This window comes from Carcharodon carcharias, chromosome 10 (genome assembly GCF_017639515.1).
Source record: "Carcharodon carcharias isolate sCarCar2 chromosome 10, sCarCar2.pri, whole genome shotgun sequence".
NCBI lineage: Eukaryota > Metazoa > Chordata > Chondrichthyes > Lamniformes > Lamnidae > Carcharodon > Carcharodon carcharias.
The window spans coordinates 44,383,144-44,401,582 of record NC_054476.1 but is presented as its reverse complement, the minus strand read 5'-3'; the positions used below and the strand labels follow the sequence as shown (position 1 = coordinate 44,401,582).

The 18,439-nt window shown below is 44.0% G+C and overlaps 1 protein-coding gene across 1 annotated transcript in view; it reads right to left on the bottom strand.

Annotated features, from left to right (window-relative positions):
- LOC121282822 (vitamin D 25-hydroxylase) overlaps positions 1-17,877 on the bottom strand; it is a 37,916-nt gene extending 20,039 nt beyond the window's left edge. The window contains exon 1 of the mRNA XM_041196637.1: positions 17,638-17,877. Within this exon, the coding sequence (XP_041052571.1) occupies positions 17,638-17,877 (240 nt within the window). The remainder of the gene's footprint in view (positions 1-17,637) is intronic.
- Positions 17,878-18,439: the final 562 nt, after the last annotated feature.

Genomic DNA, 18,439 nt, shown 5'->3' with positions numbered 1-18,439 from the left:
TCCCCTGCACCCCCTCCAGTGCAATCACATCCTTCCTATAATGTGGTGACCAGAACTGCACACAGTTCTCCAGCTGTGGCCTCACCAAGGTTCTACACAACTCCAACATGACCTCCCTACTTTTGTAATCTATGCCTCGATTGATAAAGGCATGTGTCCCATATGTCTTTTTCACCACGCCACTTACGTGCCCCTCTGCCTTCAGAGATCTATGGACACACACGCCAAGATCCCTTTGTTCCTCAGAACTTCCTAGTGCCATGCCATTCATTGAATACTTCCTTGTCATATTACTCCTTCCAAAGTGTATCACCTCACACTTTTCAGAGTTAAATTCCATCTGCCACTTATCTGCCCATTTGACCATCCCATCTATATCTTCCTGTAGCCCAAGATACTCAACCTCACTGTTAACCACCCGGCCAATGTTTGTGTCATCCACAAACTTACTAATCCTACCCCCCACGTAGTCATCTATGTTGTTTATATAAATGACAAATAATAGGGGACGGAGCATGCCACTGGATGCTTGCTTCCAGTCACTAAAGCATCCTTCTGTTATCACCCTCTGCCTCCTACAACTAAGCCAATTTTGAATCCACCTTATCAAATTACCCTGTATCCCATGTGCATTTGCCTTCTTTATAAGCCTCCCATGTGGGGCCTTGTCAAAGGTTTTGCTGAAATCCATATAAACTACATCAACTGCACTATCCTCATCTACACACCTGGTCATCTGGACGGGATGGGAATACATCTAAAAATAGTGGAAATAAGTGGGAAAAGAAAAATATATTTAAAACATATAAATAATTAGAAAAAGGGGTATCAGAAAGGGGGTGGGGATGGAGGAGAAAGTTCATCATCTGAAGTTGTTGAACTCAATATTAAGTCCGGCAGGTTGTAAAGTGCCTAGTCGGAAGATGAGGTGCCGTTCAGCTGTGCCAGCTCAGCCTTCTACAAACTGCGGCAGAGAATGTTGGACAACAAAGACCTCCACAAGTCATCATAAGTCATAGTACAGAGCAGTTGTCATCAGCACACTCCTGTACGACAGTGAGACCTGGATTATGTATTAGCAACACTTAAGAGTGCAAGAGAAATTCCATCAGCAATGTCTCCACACATTCTCCGGATTCAATGGAAGGACCACCAAACAAATGCTAGTGCCTTTCTTGAAGCCAGCTCCAAAAGCATTCAGTCAGAACTCCTGAAAAATCAACAATGGACTCAACACTGCCCAAATGGCCGAAAAGCATCTCCCCTGCCAGGTCCTGTTTTCTCAACTCTCAAATGGCAAGTATTGCCAGAGACAGGGTGCAGCAAAGGTTCACCGGCCTTGTTCCCGGGGTGGTGGGATTGTTCTATGAGGAGAGATTGGGGAAATTGGGCCTGTATTCTCTAGAGTTTTGAAGGATGAAAGATGATCTCATTGAAACCTATAAAATACCTAAAAGGGATATTCAGGGTAGATGCAGGTAAGATGATCGTGGTTGGGGAGTGTAGAACCAGGAGAAAGAATTTCAAAGTAAGGGGAAAGCCACATAGGACCAAAATGAGAATTTTTTTTTTTTACTCAGAGAAGTGTGAATCTTTGGAACTCTCTAACATCTAGGGCTGTGGAAGCTCAGTCATTCAGTATGTTTAAAGCAGAGCTTCATAGATTTCTAAATACCAATGGCATAAAGGGCTATGGGGATATTGTGGGAAAAACGAGTGGATGATCAACTATGATCGGATAGAATGGCGGAGCAGGCTCGATGGTCTGAATGACTTCCTCTTGCTCCTATTTTCCTATGTTCCAGGGAAGGACAAAGAATATGCTTCAAAGATACTCTGAAGCTCTCCTTGAAGCACAACAGCATTGACATTAATGACCGAGAGAAACTGGCTACCAATTTTTCAAAGAGGTGACAACTTGTCCATCAAAGTTGCATCATGCTTTGAGCCGCAACAGCTTGATGATGAGGCAGAGCAGCGAGAGAAAAGGAAACAAATCCCGAACTCTGGATACCATCACCTCGTAGTGCTCAACAATCTGTGGGTTGAGAATTGGCCTGTTCAGTCACATGAAGACATGGCAGAAACTTGCGACTCTGAGTAGATTTCATCCTTGAATTAAGGTGCAGCTGACAATGACTAGACTTGGTGGAAAAATTGAAGACCATGAGATTAAAAAGGCAGTGGCAGCATGGATACAAAATTTGGCTCAGGGACAGAAAGAAAAATATTGTAGTTTTATAGAATGGAGGTAAGTATACAGTGGTGTTCCCCAAAAGTCAGTATTCAGACTACCTCTTTTTGATATATGACCTGGACTTTGGAATACAGAGCATATTTTCAAAGTCTGTACATGATACAAAAGTCGTAAATTTAGAAAACAATGAGGAGAATAGCAGCAGACTCAAGGGCATGTACAGACCAGTAAAATGGTTTGACATACAGCTGTTGAAATTTAGCAGAGAAGTACAAGGTGACACCTTTAGGTAGGAGGAATGAGGAAAGGCAATATAAGCTAAATGGTTCAGTTTTAAACTGCAGGAATAAACAGAGAGACTGGGGTATATGTACACAAATGTTTGTAGGTGGCAGAACATGTTGAGAAGGCTATGTAAAAAAAAATGGGATCCTAGGTTTTATTAGCAGAGAAATAGAGGACAAGAACAAGGAAGTAATGCCTCAGCTGGAGTATTACTTTAATTTCTGGGCACTGTATTTTAAGAAGGATGGCAAATAGGGATGGGCAATAGATGCTTGCCAAGCCAGCAATGCCCACATACTGTAAATTAATAAAAAATAATTAAAAAGAATTGTACTAGTTTGGTACCGGGGGAATGAGGGATTTCAGTTATTTGGAAAAACTGGAGAAGCTGGTGGTGTTCTCCTTAAAGCAAAGAAAGTTGTTAGAGGCATTCAAAATAATTGTTGGCTTTGAGAGAGTGATTAAGGAGAAACTGTTTCCAGTAGTTGAAGGGTCAGTAGCCAGAGGGCATGGATTTAAGGTGATCAGCAAAAGAACCAGAGGTGACATGAGGAAACATTTTTTTTAAAGACAGTGAATGTTGCAATTTAGAATACCTGAAAGGGTGATTCAGATTCAGTATCACATTCAAATGAGATAAATGCTTGAGTGGGGAGTGAATATCCCTATGAAAGAGCTGGCATAGGCACCATTGGCAAAATGGCTTCCTTCTGTACAGTATAATTCTATGATTCTATGAATGGTGTTCTAAAGTGTTTGATCAATACAAGGCAATTTAATTGAATTAAGACACCCTTGCCATTATCAATATTGCCTACATTCTATATTGATGAATGGCTGCTTGGTCTAATCTAATTATGAAAGATGCAGCATCTACTGCTTTTGATTCAAGATCGCTGGGGTATAGGTTCCAAATCACCTCAGCACAGATCAAAGAATAGACTCAAGCCTGGATTAGTAGCTTTTGATTAACAGCTGTCTTTGACATCTCTAATAGGGGGACAGTGTCATTAATAGCCAGGAGTCTTCTAGAATGGATCAGAGACCTCCCACAACAGAATTGTATTCAATGTCTGTGTTCATTCTTCATGTTTGAGTTTCATAGCCAACAGGTGATTGTAAAGTTTTGTATTGTCTAGAAATAGAGTTAGGCCAAAATACGACTACAGTTAGTACACTTCTGCATAAATTCTTTAGGGCAGATTTTGACTCTTGCCAAAATTGGATGGCAATCCCAAGTAGGAGCCTTTGTTGTAGGCCTGAAACATCCTCAGTCAAAAGTAGGGTTGCCAACCCTCCAGAATTGGCCTAGAGTCTCCAGGAATTGAAGATCAAACTGTAGGGCACTGCTGCGTGCAACCCTGGAGAAAAAGCTTCAGGACATCAAAAATTTTTTTTTTTTTGTCATTTTCTTTGAACACTTTTCTTTACCAGATATAATAATATTGAAAATGGGGGAAAAATGGGCTGCTTGGCTGACTGTCGAGCATCATCAAATAGGGTAAGGAGTCTTTTGGCTTTCCAATTGGTGTAGGAAGGCAGTATGTCACAAAGGTGGATGTGTTGGTCAACTAAAAGGCTGGAATGTGTGTGCAAGTCATGTGATTAACTCTGTTCCTGGAGATTTTATCAGAGTTGGCAACCCTGGTTGAATGTTGCCAGTCAACTGCTTGCATACTTTGGATGGAATGTGGCAGCTGGCAATGGAAAGGGAAGACGATCAGGCAGCCTAAAGACCACTCACAACCATCCAGAGTTACCAGGGTGTGACCTGGCAAGGGGGTAGCGTGAAGGGATGGCGTGTGGCAAGGGAGGGATGTTAAGAGGGTTTCACAGATGGTTAGGGGAGAAGGGGATGCCCACGACAGCAGCAGCCTGAACTTTCCTTGTCAGGCCTGACACAATGGTCCTGCTTCTCCTGTCCCCACTAAGGGAAGTTTTACTATGGAGGGCTCACTGGCCCTAAAGCTTCACCTAGCTGTAGTGGGTGCACAGCTCAGGAGTGAATTAAAATGCCATTGAGTTCCCATGTACATCATTTGAATAAGATCTGCATTTATTAATGTCTTGTCTGTCAGGAGCCTCATCCATTTCAAAAAGCAGCCACATTAAAATTTGAAAACAGTGGAAAATAAAGCCTCTCCATTTTAACTGTTGCCCTGCTTATTTCCCAAAAATTAAGGAGAGTTAAAATTCCACTAATGTTAAAGATAAAGGGCGGAATCTTAATAGGTTTGACCCACATACAGGGAGGCTGGTAGCAGGTTGGGAACCCATTGTTAATTGAAGAGGGTTTTTTGCTGGGACAACCACAGCATTAACATCCTACTACTGGCATTCCTGGCCAATCATAAAGTGCGGGTGTGGTGACGACACGCACTTGAAGGCTCAGTATTTAAAACAGGCATTCCCAAACTGTGGGTCACAATCCCCAATGGGGTCACAGAGGTCACATGTGGGGTTGCAAGCTACCCCTCCGCCAAGCAGCTATGGCGACTGTGGAGAGGAGACGACCCAGTCTGGAGGCTCCCACAGGACAATTCTACCAAACAGCTTAGGGTGGACAGTGAGCCCAAGGTGCTCTTTCACTTCAAAGAAGACTTTTAGAAGTGAGTGCTGAGTGAATATGAAGAGTTTGGTTGAAACCTACGAGTACACAAAATAATATTTTTTAAAAAATATTTTAAAAACATATTTTCATATTTAAAAATGTTGATCTATAATAAGTGAACTTTAAAAATTATATACTGAATGCTACAGTGCTGCTTTATTGCTGTTTTGTTTTTGCTGGCTTCTGGGGTCATGTTAATTTTTGAATCCTAAAATAGGGCCACATTGGAAAATGGTTTGGGAAACACTGATTTACAGGAACCCCAGCACTTGAGTTTTGACAGGATGGCACACACACTAAGGGCAGAATTTTATGGCCCCATTTCAGCGGGGACGGGGACGTAAAATGCGGCGAGCCGTTATAATTCCCATTGACTTCAGCGGAAACGTAAAATCCCACTGTCATAAAATTCTGCCCTAGGAGTTAGTGATGGAGAGGTGGGGGTTGGAGGTTATCCAGAGATCTAATGACAGCATTAGATGATGCGCCATCACTTGACACTTAACAGTTAATCAAGCTGAGTTGATGTCACCACTAACTGAACTCGCATGACATACACTAGGCTCAATGTCAGCACTAACTCCTGCTTCATCTCCCATTGGTCCTTCACGAGTGGAGGAGCTACTGAAGGACCAGCCGAGGAGTACTCAGAGGAGGGTGAGCACTCTGAGAATGTATCATCGCACAACTAATGTGCATCCTCTACAAATGCAGATGTACACACTTCAATGGCAGCTGTGGTAGAGTTTGCCATGTGATCAACCAAGCTAGGAGCACATCACATGTGAGCAGCAGCAAGTGCTGGAGACAAGTACAACAATGAAGAGTTCCCAGAGGGTGCAGTGCACTTCAAGCTCTGCTCAGTTGGATGTAGTTACTAATGCTCGGGTGTCTTCCACAAAGTAGGAACTTGTGGAGCACCAATAGGAAATGTATGTGCTTCTGTCAGCATTTACAGAGGCAATGAACAGTCTTGGAGAGGTGTTGGAGAAATCCATTTGCAGTATGACACATGGTGTCTCAGGCCTTTGCATGATGTCCACCTCAATGGAAAGAGTGGCCAGCTACATGGAGAATCAGATGCAGTAGGTCACCAGGTGCATGCTGATCCAGATCAATGTCCTGCACACACTCTGGTGCTTTATACAGGATAGAGCAAAGCCTCATCCATGTGGTTCAACTCCTGACTGACATGCAGCCAAGAGCTCTCCCACTCTTGCCCAGGAGGGAAGTATAGGTGGGCTCTGAGAAGGAAGATGGAAAAGGGCACAAAACAGTGAGGATTTTTCAAACAATTCTCATCCCTTACCCCTCCTCTCAGAGGGTATTTGCCATGGGCATTTCATGTCTGAGAGCAGGAGAATGGGCAGCCTATCTCCAGCTCAGCTGAAGCCACAGGAGTAGCACTAGAAGTAAGAGGAAGCAGGTGAGAAAGACATATTTGTTGCACAAGGGGATTCACTTGGGACCTTATATCATTGTTAATGGTGTTATATTGAGGTTTATTTCAATGAATTAAAGATATTATTTGAACTCCTCATTCACCTGGCTGCTGTTGCATTCTCCAATTCACCTTGGACAGTAGCCTTCAGTTGGTACGATCAGCTTTTATGAGGAGGAAAGTTTGTGAATGTGATGGTTGCCTTGTCAATCGTTGGGGCGAGGAGTTGAATTTTGCAGGTCCCGCCAAGAATGGGAATGGAGGCAGGCAGGAGACGAAAATACTAGTGCCGGGCAGCACGCCTGTTTCCCAACACTGTTTTGTGTACTGGCAAGTTTCACCAGGATGATCCTGACATCCTGTCAATCCATTAACCACAGCAATTAAGATTGCTAAAAAGGTTACCGAGAGCACAATAAAGAGGCATGCTCTGATTTAGCACTGGGCAGTGCAGGGGGTCGGCACCTCCAGGCATTCCAGAGATACAAGAGCAGGGGGCAAGGCTGCCAAACATAATTTGGTGGTGGGGGGGGGGGGGGGGGGGGGGGGGGGGGGGGGGGGGGGGGGGGGGGGGGGGGGGGGGGGTGCACCTGAGCACAAGGAAGCCAGCAGCTGGCAGTTGGAGCATGACTATGAGATTTTGGGTCCAATGGCAAGAAAGCAATTCTCTCCACAAGAAGAGCAGAGCCCTGCTCCTTAGAAGGGCAGAGAAGGATGAGGGACAGGAAGAACATAGATCCTGTGCTGAAGTTATATCTGCGAAGCAAAGAAGGAGCTACCTTGAGCTTACTGAGAGCTAGTGCTGCAGGAGACTGTGAATCTCCAGATAGATGGTCACAGAGATCTGTGGCCTCATTGCTGAGGACCTCACAACTCATAGCACTGTTCACTATGCCTTGTCAGTAGCCATCAAAGTCACTATGGCCTTGAACATCTTCACGTTTGGTTCCTTTCAAGATCAACTGTAAACATCTGTGCACCACTGCATCCTTCAGGTCATGGATGCCTCCATTACCTGGATGGACAGTTCATGACAGATGAGACTTTGCCAGCAGAGAGTGCATTGGGTTTCACTGCTGTCGCTGGATTCCCCCAGGTGTAGGGCATCATCAATTGCACCCTGTGGCTATCAAGGCAGCCAGTCTCTGGTCAGTCAGATTCATCAACTGGAAGGTCTTCCACTCTCTCAGTGGTCAACCACAACTAGAATTTGCATATATGCATTCACTTTCCTGACAGCTCTAGCTGTCCAGACTGCTGCAGATCTTCATTCCACCCACCAAACTCTAAGAATGGATTCCAGAGGACAAAGGATACTAATGGGTGATACTCACACCTCCACGAGAGCCTGAAACAGAGACACAGTGGTGCTACAACTGAAGCCATCTGGTCACTAAGACAACAATAGAGGAGGCATCGAGTATTTGAAGATGCAAATCTGGCGCATGGATCAGTCAGGTGGCACTCTGCAGTACCCTCTTACAAGGGTCTCAGATATTGTGGTGACCTAGTGCACTTTCCATAACATGGCCTTGAAGACAGTGAAGTGCTAGATGGACACAGCTCCCCACGGAGGAAGAGGAGATAGAACACCAAGGTAGCCTGGCTGCACAGGGAGATGGCCAGGCCTGGTGCAGGGCTCGAGAATCTCACAGGAAGCCATTAATGTCAGGGATCATCTGATTCAGGCTTGAGTGAGCTTCTCTGACATAGGAGTAACGACATAGTCTGGAACTCACCCTGAGCACTTCAACTGAAGAGACAGCCTGGAACATGTAAACTCTTACTGCTAATGAAGGATGCATGTCTGCACAAAGGTTTCACCGTCACTGTGGATTGCTCACCCTCACCACTTTGTTTCTCTTTATATGTACCACCATTAATAAAAAGATGCTCACATGTCTGGCTTCATGTGTCAATATTTACATGGCTCTCACAAAAACAATGCACAGTTACAGGTATAAAACACTCCAGTGACTCACTCAGTACTCTCCCTGACAGAGCGGCCATTGCTCTTGACCACTTCAACACCGTGCCCTCCTTGTGGCCTCAGGGGAAGTGAAGACAGCCAGCTCAATTGTCTCTACCCGAGGCAAAGATGCACATGCTGGTCGTCCTCATCATGGAATTGCTCGTAGGGGCATCTCCAGAATCTCCTGCTTCTGCAACATTGCAGAGGAAACCTCCATCAATGGGTCCTGCTGCATAGATGCTCCATCAATCAGAGGAGACCGATGATGATGATGGCATCATGTAAGGGGTGGCACCCTCATCCTCCTTGGTGTCTGTCAGTGGTTGGCTGGCACTCCAGATGGCTAGAGGGTAGCATAATCTGGAACTAATTGGTCTCTTCTCTAGGCATCCCTGTACCATCAGCACCACTGACTGGTCCAGACCACATAATGTGACGTGCATCTTCTGTACATCAGCATGCCGTTCTTGCATGCACTCTGGGTGCTGCCATATATGGCGCTTTTCATGAGATTGGCCACTCTCTCATTAGAGGAGCTTGTGCGCTCAATGTTCTGGCCATTGTGATAAACATGAGCTGGATGGATTCCTCCATTCTCAGCCCATGATCCTGCACTGCCTCAGGAAACTTTGACATATGGGCCTCTTTCCTGTGACTCCTGAGGCCCTAGGTCTGCACCAAGTTGAGCAGGGCTGTGTCTGTCATCCATCCTCCGAGGGGTCTGCCCAGGGCTGCCTCTGTCTCTGGGACCTCCTGTGTGAATCACCAAACGCCACCTTATCTAATGTGCATGAGGACCCACTAAGGTGACTGTAACTGCACTGCTCGAGGATGCACTTGTAAGGTGTGAAGATGCCTGTGCTGAGGTCTGCTCAGTCTATGCTTGACCCGATGATAAAGCAGGTGTTGGTCATTGCTCATGGATGCTGCAACCTGTGGGAGACACAAGAAGAGAAGATGAGAACTAGCCTTGGAGAGCAGAGGCCTCTGCAGTGCTGAGGCTTCCCCATGCAACTCAGTCTTTAGCATTCTGTTGGGCAGATTGGACGGGATGGAGTGCACGGCACCCCCTTAATGTATGCTTCTCAGTTTGTAATCCCATCTCCACCAGGATACCCATTTTACCTTGCTTGACTTCTTCATTGCCAGCAACCCTGGCGATGTCCATTATCACTTCCTTCATGGTGGTGGTGACTTGCAGGTATGCTGACGTAGTCAGCCGTAGAAGTAGGCCATTCAGCCCCTCGAGCCTGCTCGGCCATTTATTAAAAAATCATGACTCTGTGTTTCACATTTGGCTGACATCAGTCATGATCCAGTTGAATGGTGGACCAGGCTCAAAGGTCTTCTCCTGCTTCTATTTTATACGTTGCCCTTGTCTGGGCTTTCTCACGAGCACTATGAGCCTGTTTCCCCTGCAAGGACAAAAGAGAGGTAGATAAGGGACTACTGGCCTCTGTGGTCAACACCAGTTGCTCTTATTCAATAGAAGCTGCACGTTTCAGTGCTGGCAGGTCCTCAGCAGCCTATGGCTCTCAGCCATTTTGAGGGGTCATTAAGTGCCTTGGATGCACACGGCATGTGCTCCAAAGCCCCTTAATTGGTTCCTGGAGGGTAAATACCCAGAGGCTTCTCCTAAGGGCTGGGAATTGCACTCACCTTGCCAGAGTGAATAAGGTTATTAAACCTCTTCCTGCATTGGATACAGTCTCTGTGAACCACACTCCTGATGATTGCGTCAGCTATCTCCGTCCAGGCCTGCTTGGTCTTAGGAGGGTGTCCACCTCCTGCCACCCTCCAGGAAGAGAATCTCCCTCCCCTCCCTCATATCTGGTGGTATAACTACTGGCAGGGGCCTGTATACTACTCCCACCAGTGTTTTCTAACCCCTTTTAGTCCTAATCTCCACCTGTATTGATTCTACCTCCTAACCTTCTTAGTCAAGATCCTTTATTACTCTTGACTTTGTCATCCTTTATTTTCGGAGCTACTCTTCCTTTTCCATTTTGCCTGTCTTTTTGAAATGTTATGTTAAGTCTCCCGGAACATTTATTTCCTAACCTTGGTCACCTTACAAACATGACTCTGTAATGATGATTAGATCAAACCCATTTATCTCTATTTGTGCCATTAGTTCATCTATCTTATTACAAATCTTTTGTGCATTCAGATAAAGAATCTTTAATTTATTTTCTAACCACTATTCTTTTCTTGGACCATATTCACTGATGTACTATTACCGTTAAACTTTCTGTCAATTCCTCTCCCACATTGCTTGCCTTTACCAAAATCGTAACACTGCTCTGTTGCCTCAACCTTTCTCTAGATTTCTAATTTGCCTTCACCTGACCCCTCTCCTCCCCCTTCAGTTTAAAGCCATATCTACTTTAGTTAATGAGTTAATGAATGTGTTAGTGAAACCATGATGATGCTAGTGACGTGACTGTGACATCAGTAGTCAGATGACCAAGAGGTTCCAAGAGAGCTAGGAGCAGAATGGTCTGTCTCCTATATACTATGCTTACTATGAGGTCTTTGTAAATAGTTCTTAATAAAAAATTTGAAGTTAAACCATACCAACTATGTCATGTCTGTCTAAAGGGAACAAAACCTCATCAAGGTTAGGTAAGCTGAGACCATATGGTAATAGTGATACCTCACTAAAGATTGTCTACATCACCAAAGACCATCATAGCATGGTGGCAGAAGCTTAGGCAAATCCATACCAAAACATAGTGACAGCGCTGGAGGCCATAGTCTAGCAAACTGTCACTAGCCACTGAGCAGTCACTATCCCTTCCACAACCTTTCCAACACATTGAAGGTCCACAGCAGGAACGAAGGTGGGATCTCTGGTGCTCGAAAGGTACTGAGCGATTTCAAAGTTGTATGGGGAACCTCAGAAAAACCAGGTTTGTCCACTTTTATGCGCTGTGGGAGCCATAGCTGAAGATGTTTGTGTGCAGCAGGGTATTGGGGAAAACTTGACATCATACGAAGAGGGGACAGAGGCCTTTGAGAAATATTTCAGCGACAGAAAAAACTTGGTCGTAGAAAGAGCAAAACTTATTAGAGAACCCAAAGGCCAGGGGAGTCCTTCAATTCTTTCATTAACGACCTGTATCAGTTCTCAAGCACCTGTGGTTACAGAACTTTAAAACACAATTCATTTGCAATTATTTCTGGAGATTCATTCCATTGTTGAAGATGGTGTGGTCTTACCACCTTATGTTGACACTATCATCCCATTGCCTACAGTGTAACAGCCTCATGCTAAAACAAGTGTGGCAATGTTACCACCGGCCTGCAGAGAGTGCACATAGTACCCTAACTTTCGGAGGAAAGTTGTATTTTCCTCATATCCTCCAAGTCATTCTTCTTCACATCTTCCAGATTTATTCAAATTCCAGATAATGAATACTTTTCTCATTGTCCATAGCTGTGAAATTCTTCACTGGAATTGAAGATACTTCATGTTCTCAGGCCTTTTTCAAGTGTGCAAAGAGAGAGCAGAAGGTTCTAAAGAGAGTGTTAGTCCTCTTCCTGTCCAAGAGAGTGCAAGTGTCCAAACCCTGAAGTCTTTTCTCTTGAATCAGCCTTTCGTTAAATGGTTTCAACAATCCTTACAGTTCAGTCATAGAGATCACAGCCCAATTACCAGCAGTCATGGAAAAGTGCTATCCCACTCTGTCAATGTGTTTGTCTTCCAGGGAAAAGACAAGTGACTGCATAGATCCACAATGTCCTCCTAGAGAACTGAAAACACCGTAAGAGATTGAAGCCCTTTGTGCAAGCGACGTGGAGGGGGGAAACCGTAGGAGGTTTACAGTAGTTGGAAAACCTAATGCAAATAGTTTAACAAAAGGATGTAACAGTTTGAGATTATACTTGGGAGGAGATGTTAAGCAATGGGTTAATGCATATGTTAACGAGATCATGATGATATTAGTGACAAAACTGTGACATCGGTAGTCAGATGACTGAGTGGGTCTGAGAGAGCTAGGAGCAGGATAGTCTGTCTCCTGTATACTGTGCTTACTATGGAGGTCTTTGTAAGTAGTTCTTAATAAAATGTTTAAAGTTAAACCATACTGACTCTCTCAAGTCTGTCCAATGGAAAGCAAAGCCTCATCAAGGTAAGGTAAGCCAAGATCACTTGGTATTAGTAAAACCTCACTGAAGATTGGCTACAGTACCAAAGATCATCAAATACAGTATGGTGGCAGAAGCTTAGGTGAATCCATACCAAAATATCTACTGTCCTATAGTTTTGCAGGACACTGATCCCAACTTAGTTTAAATGGAGCCTAACCCAATGGAACAGCTCCTTCTTTCCCCAGTACTGCTTCCAGTGTCCCATGAAATGAAACCCTCTGGCTGTTAAATTTAAAGGTTTCTTAGAACCATAGAAAAGTTACAGCACAGAAGGAGGCCATTCGGCCCACTTGTCCATGCCAGCCCGAGGACTCCCAGGTGCACTTTCTAATCCCACCTTCCTGCACCCAGCCCATAGCCCTGCAGCTTACAGCACTTTAGGTGCAGATCCAGGTACTTTTTAAAAGAGTTTAAAGTTTTTGCCTCTACCACCAACTTGGGCAGCGAATTCCAGAGACCCACTACCCTCTGCGTAAAAATGTTCTTCTTCATGTCCCCCCCACACCTTCTGCTACTTATCTTGAATCTATGTACCCTGGTTCTAGAATTCTCCATCGAGGGAAACAATTTTATCCTGTCCACTCTATCTATTCCCCCCATAATTTTGTACACTTCAATCAAGTCACCTCTCAGCCTTCTTTGTTCCAGGGAAAATAACCCCAACCTATCTAATCTCTACTCATAGCTACACTTTTCTAACCCTGGCAACATTCTTGTAAACCTTCTCTGCACTCTCTCCAGAGCTATTACGTCCTTCTTGTAATGTGGTGACTAGAACTGCACACAATACTCCAGTTGTGGCCTCACTAGTATTTTATACAATTCCAACATTATATCCTTACTTTTATACTCTATACCTCTGCCAATGAAGGAGAGCATTCCATATGCCTTCTTTACAACATTGTTAACTTGAATTGCTGCTTTCATGGACCTGTGTACTTGTACGCCAAGATCTCTCACTTCATCTACCCCTCTTAGTATATCCCATTTATTTTGTAATCCCTGTAACTGTTTGACCTCCCTAAATGTATGACCTCACACTTCTCTATGTTAAAATCCATCTGCCACTTTACAGCCCACTCCACCAACCCATCTATATCGTTTTGGAGATTATGGCTATCCTCTACACTATCCACTACTTGTTTGAATATCTTAATGACCTTCCCGACAGCTGCACAGAGATTCTCTATGAGATTCGCCTGCAAACGCAGCTGGGTCAATTCTGGAAGTGGGCAGGATCATCCTGACCCAATGTCACTTTTCAGAGATTTAAGCCTGTGTCAGCATTTGAACCTTCTGCCCTAAGTATATGGTATCTTTATTATTTTATGTATTAAGGATGGTAGAGAAATATATATAGTACTACATTATACCATTTACTATTCACTTTTTTATCTTACATAAAAAAAATCACATTGATTCAAAGTGTAAACTCAGTTCAGTCTGGATGAATATCCGGGACACTTTTGAGGAAAATCTTGTAGCAACACATGAAATGTTTCAGTGTGCAGAGTAAGGTCTCTCTATTGTGGCCTATTGTTTACATTTATATTGAGCAGGAAAAGATACACACTGGATCATAGGGGACACAAATACCACTTACAGGAGCAGTTGATGTTATTGAAATTGGGAAAGTACCACAAAAACCTAAAAATGTGGCAGTTATGATAGTGTGACCAATAATATTTCCATTGTTCAGAAAAATAAAAGGATATCAATTTAATGTCATCACAGGAAAAAATTTAGAGGGATTGGGAAAAATTATTTACATTTTGAGGCAAGTTAGAATGTATAAATTATGCCACAAATCTTTAATAAAGCAGAGACCATGACACTTTCAAAAATATAATGAAGAGGAATATTAACAGTTAAATGGGGGCAGAGCAGGAGACTTGAATTAGAGCATGTCAGCAGGATTTTCCACTACTGCCATGTCTAAACCAGTATTGATGCAGGCAGGGATGGAAAATGGAGAATGCTGGTGATAGCATCCACTCATACATGGGACAGTTCATTTGAATGAGACAGTAACCATGGTGTGACATTCCACTGTCTGTCATGAATACCTAAGTAACACCAAATGTTAGGAATGCCTATGTGTAACAGCTGTTCAGCATTGCTCAGCGATGCAGAACATGGTAGAAAATTGGGCATATCAGATATTTAAGTGGATTAAGGGACCAGTCTATATTTCCACATTACTTAACGTACTGTTTATCAAGGGGTGGGGGGTGCGGGGGTGGGGGGGGGGGGGGGGTGCAGTAAAAGTGTCTTTATGCTGCCTGATGTTTTCAGCTGCAGCCATTTCCTGCTTCCCTCTCTTCACTGGCAGGCTTCCACCAGCCTATGTCAGCCCCAGTCTTGCTCATTACAATTCTCATCTGGACAATTTCCAATCCTCCATAAACTTCAGCTCATCCATCACCCGTGTTCACTGACCTACAATGTCTCCTGTCCTCCCATGTGCCCAATTTCAAATACTCACCCTTGTATTCAAATCAACCCTTCAATCCACTGAGAACTCTGTTCCTCTCAGTGTGGTGTCTTGTTTATTTCCCACTTCTTTCAGTCTTGCCTTCAGGTCTTACACTGCAGAATATCTGCTCCAATCCCTTCACCTCAACATTCATCTACTCTCCTTTAAGATTCTTCTTCAAACTTACATTTTGACCAAGTTCTAAGTCACCTTCCTAATACGGCACCTGCTGCGCTTCCCACCTAGTTCAACATAGAACCGATGATTCTGAAGCATGCTTTCTAACAGCTCTGTTAAGTGAATATCTTTTGTCATCTCTAGGATCTTGCAGAGGATATGTCTATGGTTCACAGTATTGTATGCTGCTGACAGGTCTACAAAGACAGAATCTGTTACCATGCCTTGCTCAAAACCTCTTCGAAATGTTGTGTAAGGTTGAACAGTTGGCTTCTTGTTATTGGCCAGGACGGAAACCTGCTTGCTCTGGAATGATCTTCTCATCTACAGTTGGTGCTATCCTATTGAATATCAGGTGTTCAAACAGCTTTTTGGTGTGGCAAAGCAGTGAAATTGGCCGAAAACTCTTAGGATCTGAGGGATCTTTTCCGGGCTTTAATAGTGCTATTACAAGTGCCTTCTGCCAAATATTAGGTAGCTTGTGTGTTGCCAGGCAGTGGTTGAACAATTGTAGGAGCCTTTTCTTTGCTTGTGATCCAAAATGCTTTATCTGCTCTGTTGCTCTGTTGTCAAGACCAATTGCTTTCCTGTGTTTTTGACAAGATATACCAGTTTCCAGCTCTTCCATGGTGAATGGTCCAGTGAAGCCAGGGTCATCACTGTACTTCTTCCTATCTAGTTGTGTTCTTGGTTGTTTCTTGTTTATTTTTCCATTTAGGAGCAACTGGTGTGTGTATTCAGAAGAATGGTCTTCCTCAGGGAAGCATGCTTGCACCGCTGCTGTACAACATCTACATGAATGACCAACCTATAGACCGTGTCACACACCGTTTTATACATGCTGATGACTTATGTGTCACTGCCCAAAGCACTATTTTAACACCATGGAGAAAACGCTTCCTGATGCCTTGGAGGGACTAACATCCTACTATGAAGAAAACCAACTTCGCGCAAACCCATCAAAGATGCAAGTTTGTGCATTCCACCTCAGAAACCGTGAAGCCAAACGCCAGCTTAATGTAACCTGGTGTGGAGCAACACTGACACATTGCAAGCACCCTATCTACTTAAGAGTCACCCTTGACAGATGCCTCACCTTCAAGAACCACATCAAAAAGACAAAGGCAAAAGTGAGCACATGAAACAACATCCTGAATAAGCTCACTAACCCAAAATGGGGAGCAAGCTCAAAAACATTGCGAACCAGTGCACTTGCTCTTTGCTATTCCACTGCCGAATACGCCTGCCCTGCATGGGAAAGATCTATTCATGCTAAGAAGATGGATGCCGGTCTGAATGCAAGCTGCCAACTTATCACAGGTTGTTTAAAACCAACAAACACCAACAGCCTATATATCATGGTGGGTACCGTTCCCCCTGATATAAGGAGAACAGTAGCCAGCAAGAAAGAGTGACTCTGTCAAACATCAGATGAGAGGCACCCTCTAATGGTCGTACACCTACACCCAGCCACCTAAAGTCAAGGAAGAGCTTCATGAACAGTGTTGTTCCATTACAATCAACCCCATCTGAAGCCTGCATCGCCTTGTGGAAAGACCAGCTCGCCAGTCTCGAACAACCCCCAGCGCTTGAAATTCTACCAGATGAAAGCCTTTCCCCAGGAGCTAATTGCAACTGGGCAACCTGGAAGTGCCATAACAGACTTAGGACTGGGTAGGTTGTTCAAAGTTGTCAGTAAGCAAATGGGGATATACAACCAGCCCGACAACTTGTAAATGTGGAACTGAGCCACAGACTATGCAACATCTCCTGCAATGCCTATCGCTAGAGGAACCCTGCACTGTTGCAGATCTTGCTAAATTCAACAACAAGATGCAAAAATGTGTCCAGTTCTGGCTGGGCCATGTATAGACTGTCCGTGGACACAATAAGAAGAAGCTTTCCTAATGTCTCTTTCTTTGTTCAATTGTCAAGTTTTGTCTCCATTTTTTTTTCGTAAAGACACTATATAAATGCAGGCTATAAGTAATTGCAAGGTTTTCCCTCTTCACACTAATGTGATGCTATGCACTTGATGATCACCCTGCCAGCAGGATAAGCAAAGTACAAAGGTCCTTACTGTTTTTTTTCATAGTTTACAATTAGATTAGGGTTAAAAAAAGCACTGATTCTCAACTGCAGCTAAAATCGGCGGCAGATAAAAACACCCAAGAATCAGTATCAACATTTAAAGTCAAAAATCACAAATGAGAAATAGACTTAAACTATGGGGTGACTAACTTATTGTGGTAAATACAGACCTCGTTGTAATCGAATATCAAACACATAGTACAGTTTTTATTAAACTGTTTTATTTCAGTACCTGTCCATGAATTTCACTCTGTTTCTTCAAGAAGACGTGTGGTTCATTGATGAGTGACAGGAGACTTCCAATGAGAGGTAGAGCGGTGGGACCCGGTGGGAACCCTTGGGGTCTCCTCTGCTTCAGGAGCTGCCGGACCAGGAGTAGACTCAACAAAAAGAAGGCATAAGTGCCCAGGGCCACACATATGTCCGAAAAAGAAACCGCCTGAAAGAGCGACCAAGGCCCCTGCGCCGACATGACTTACACACTCGCAGCCCTTCACACTTGAATCATTTTCATGTGTTCTCACCTGCCGCCAATCCCAGCTCTGTTTCCTCTTCATTGGATTGATAATCTTTTAAATCTTTTAAATTTCATTGGATTGATGCCGCCCCGAAACCCTCCGTTCCCCATTGCAGCACTTTTCTGATTGGTTGAGAATGTTGTCAATAGGTTTGTTCCCGGCTCGGTCGGACTTTGGTGGAGGTTTCGCTGATCCGGAGCCTGCTTTTCCAGGCGGATTTCATCCACAGCAAACTCACGCAGGCAGCGTACACAAACCCGTCTTCCCACCAGACCCATTGCTCGGAGCGCATTGATTCATTCTTTGGGGCCAGCTCATTTATTAAAGAATCATAGTTGGTCACAAAAAAAATGTAACCCCGGACGTTATACTCACTCTTTTGAGTTGGTCTCAGTTATTGAAAACCAAAACGCCGTTTAAACGAGAAATTTAAATGAGAGAGCATAGGAAGATGTGGTTTAGTCGTATAGGAGGTCTTTCAAAAGACTCAATCGACAAGATTTCTCTTGTGCTTAT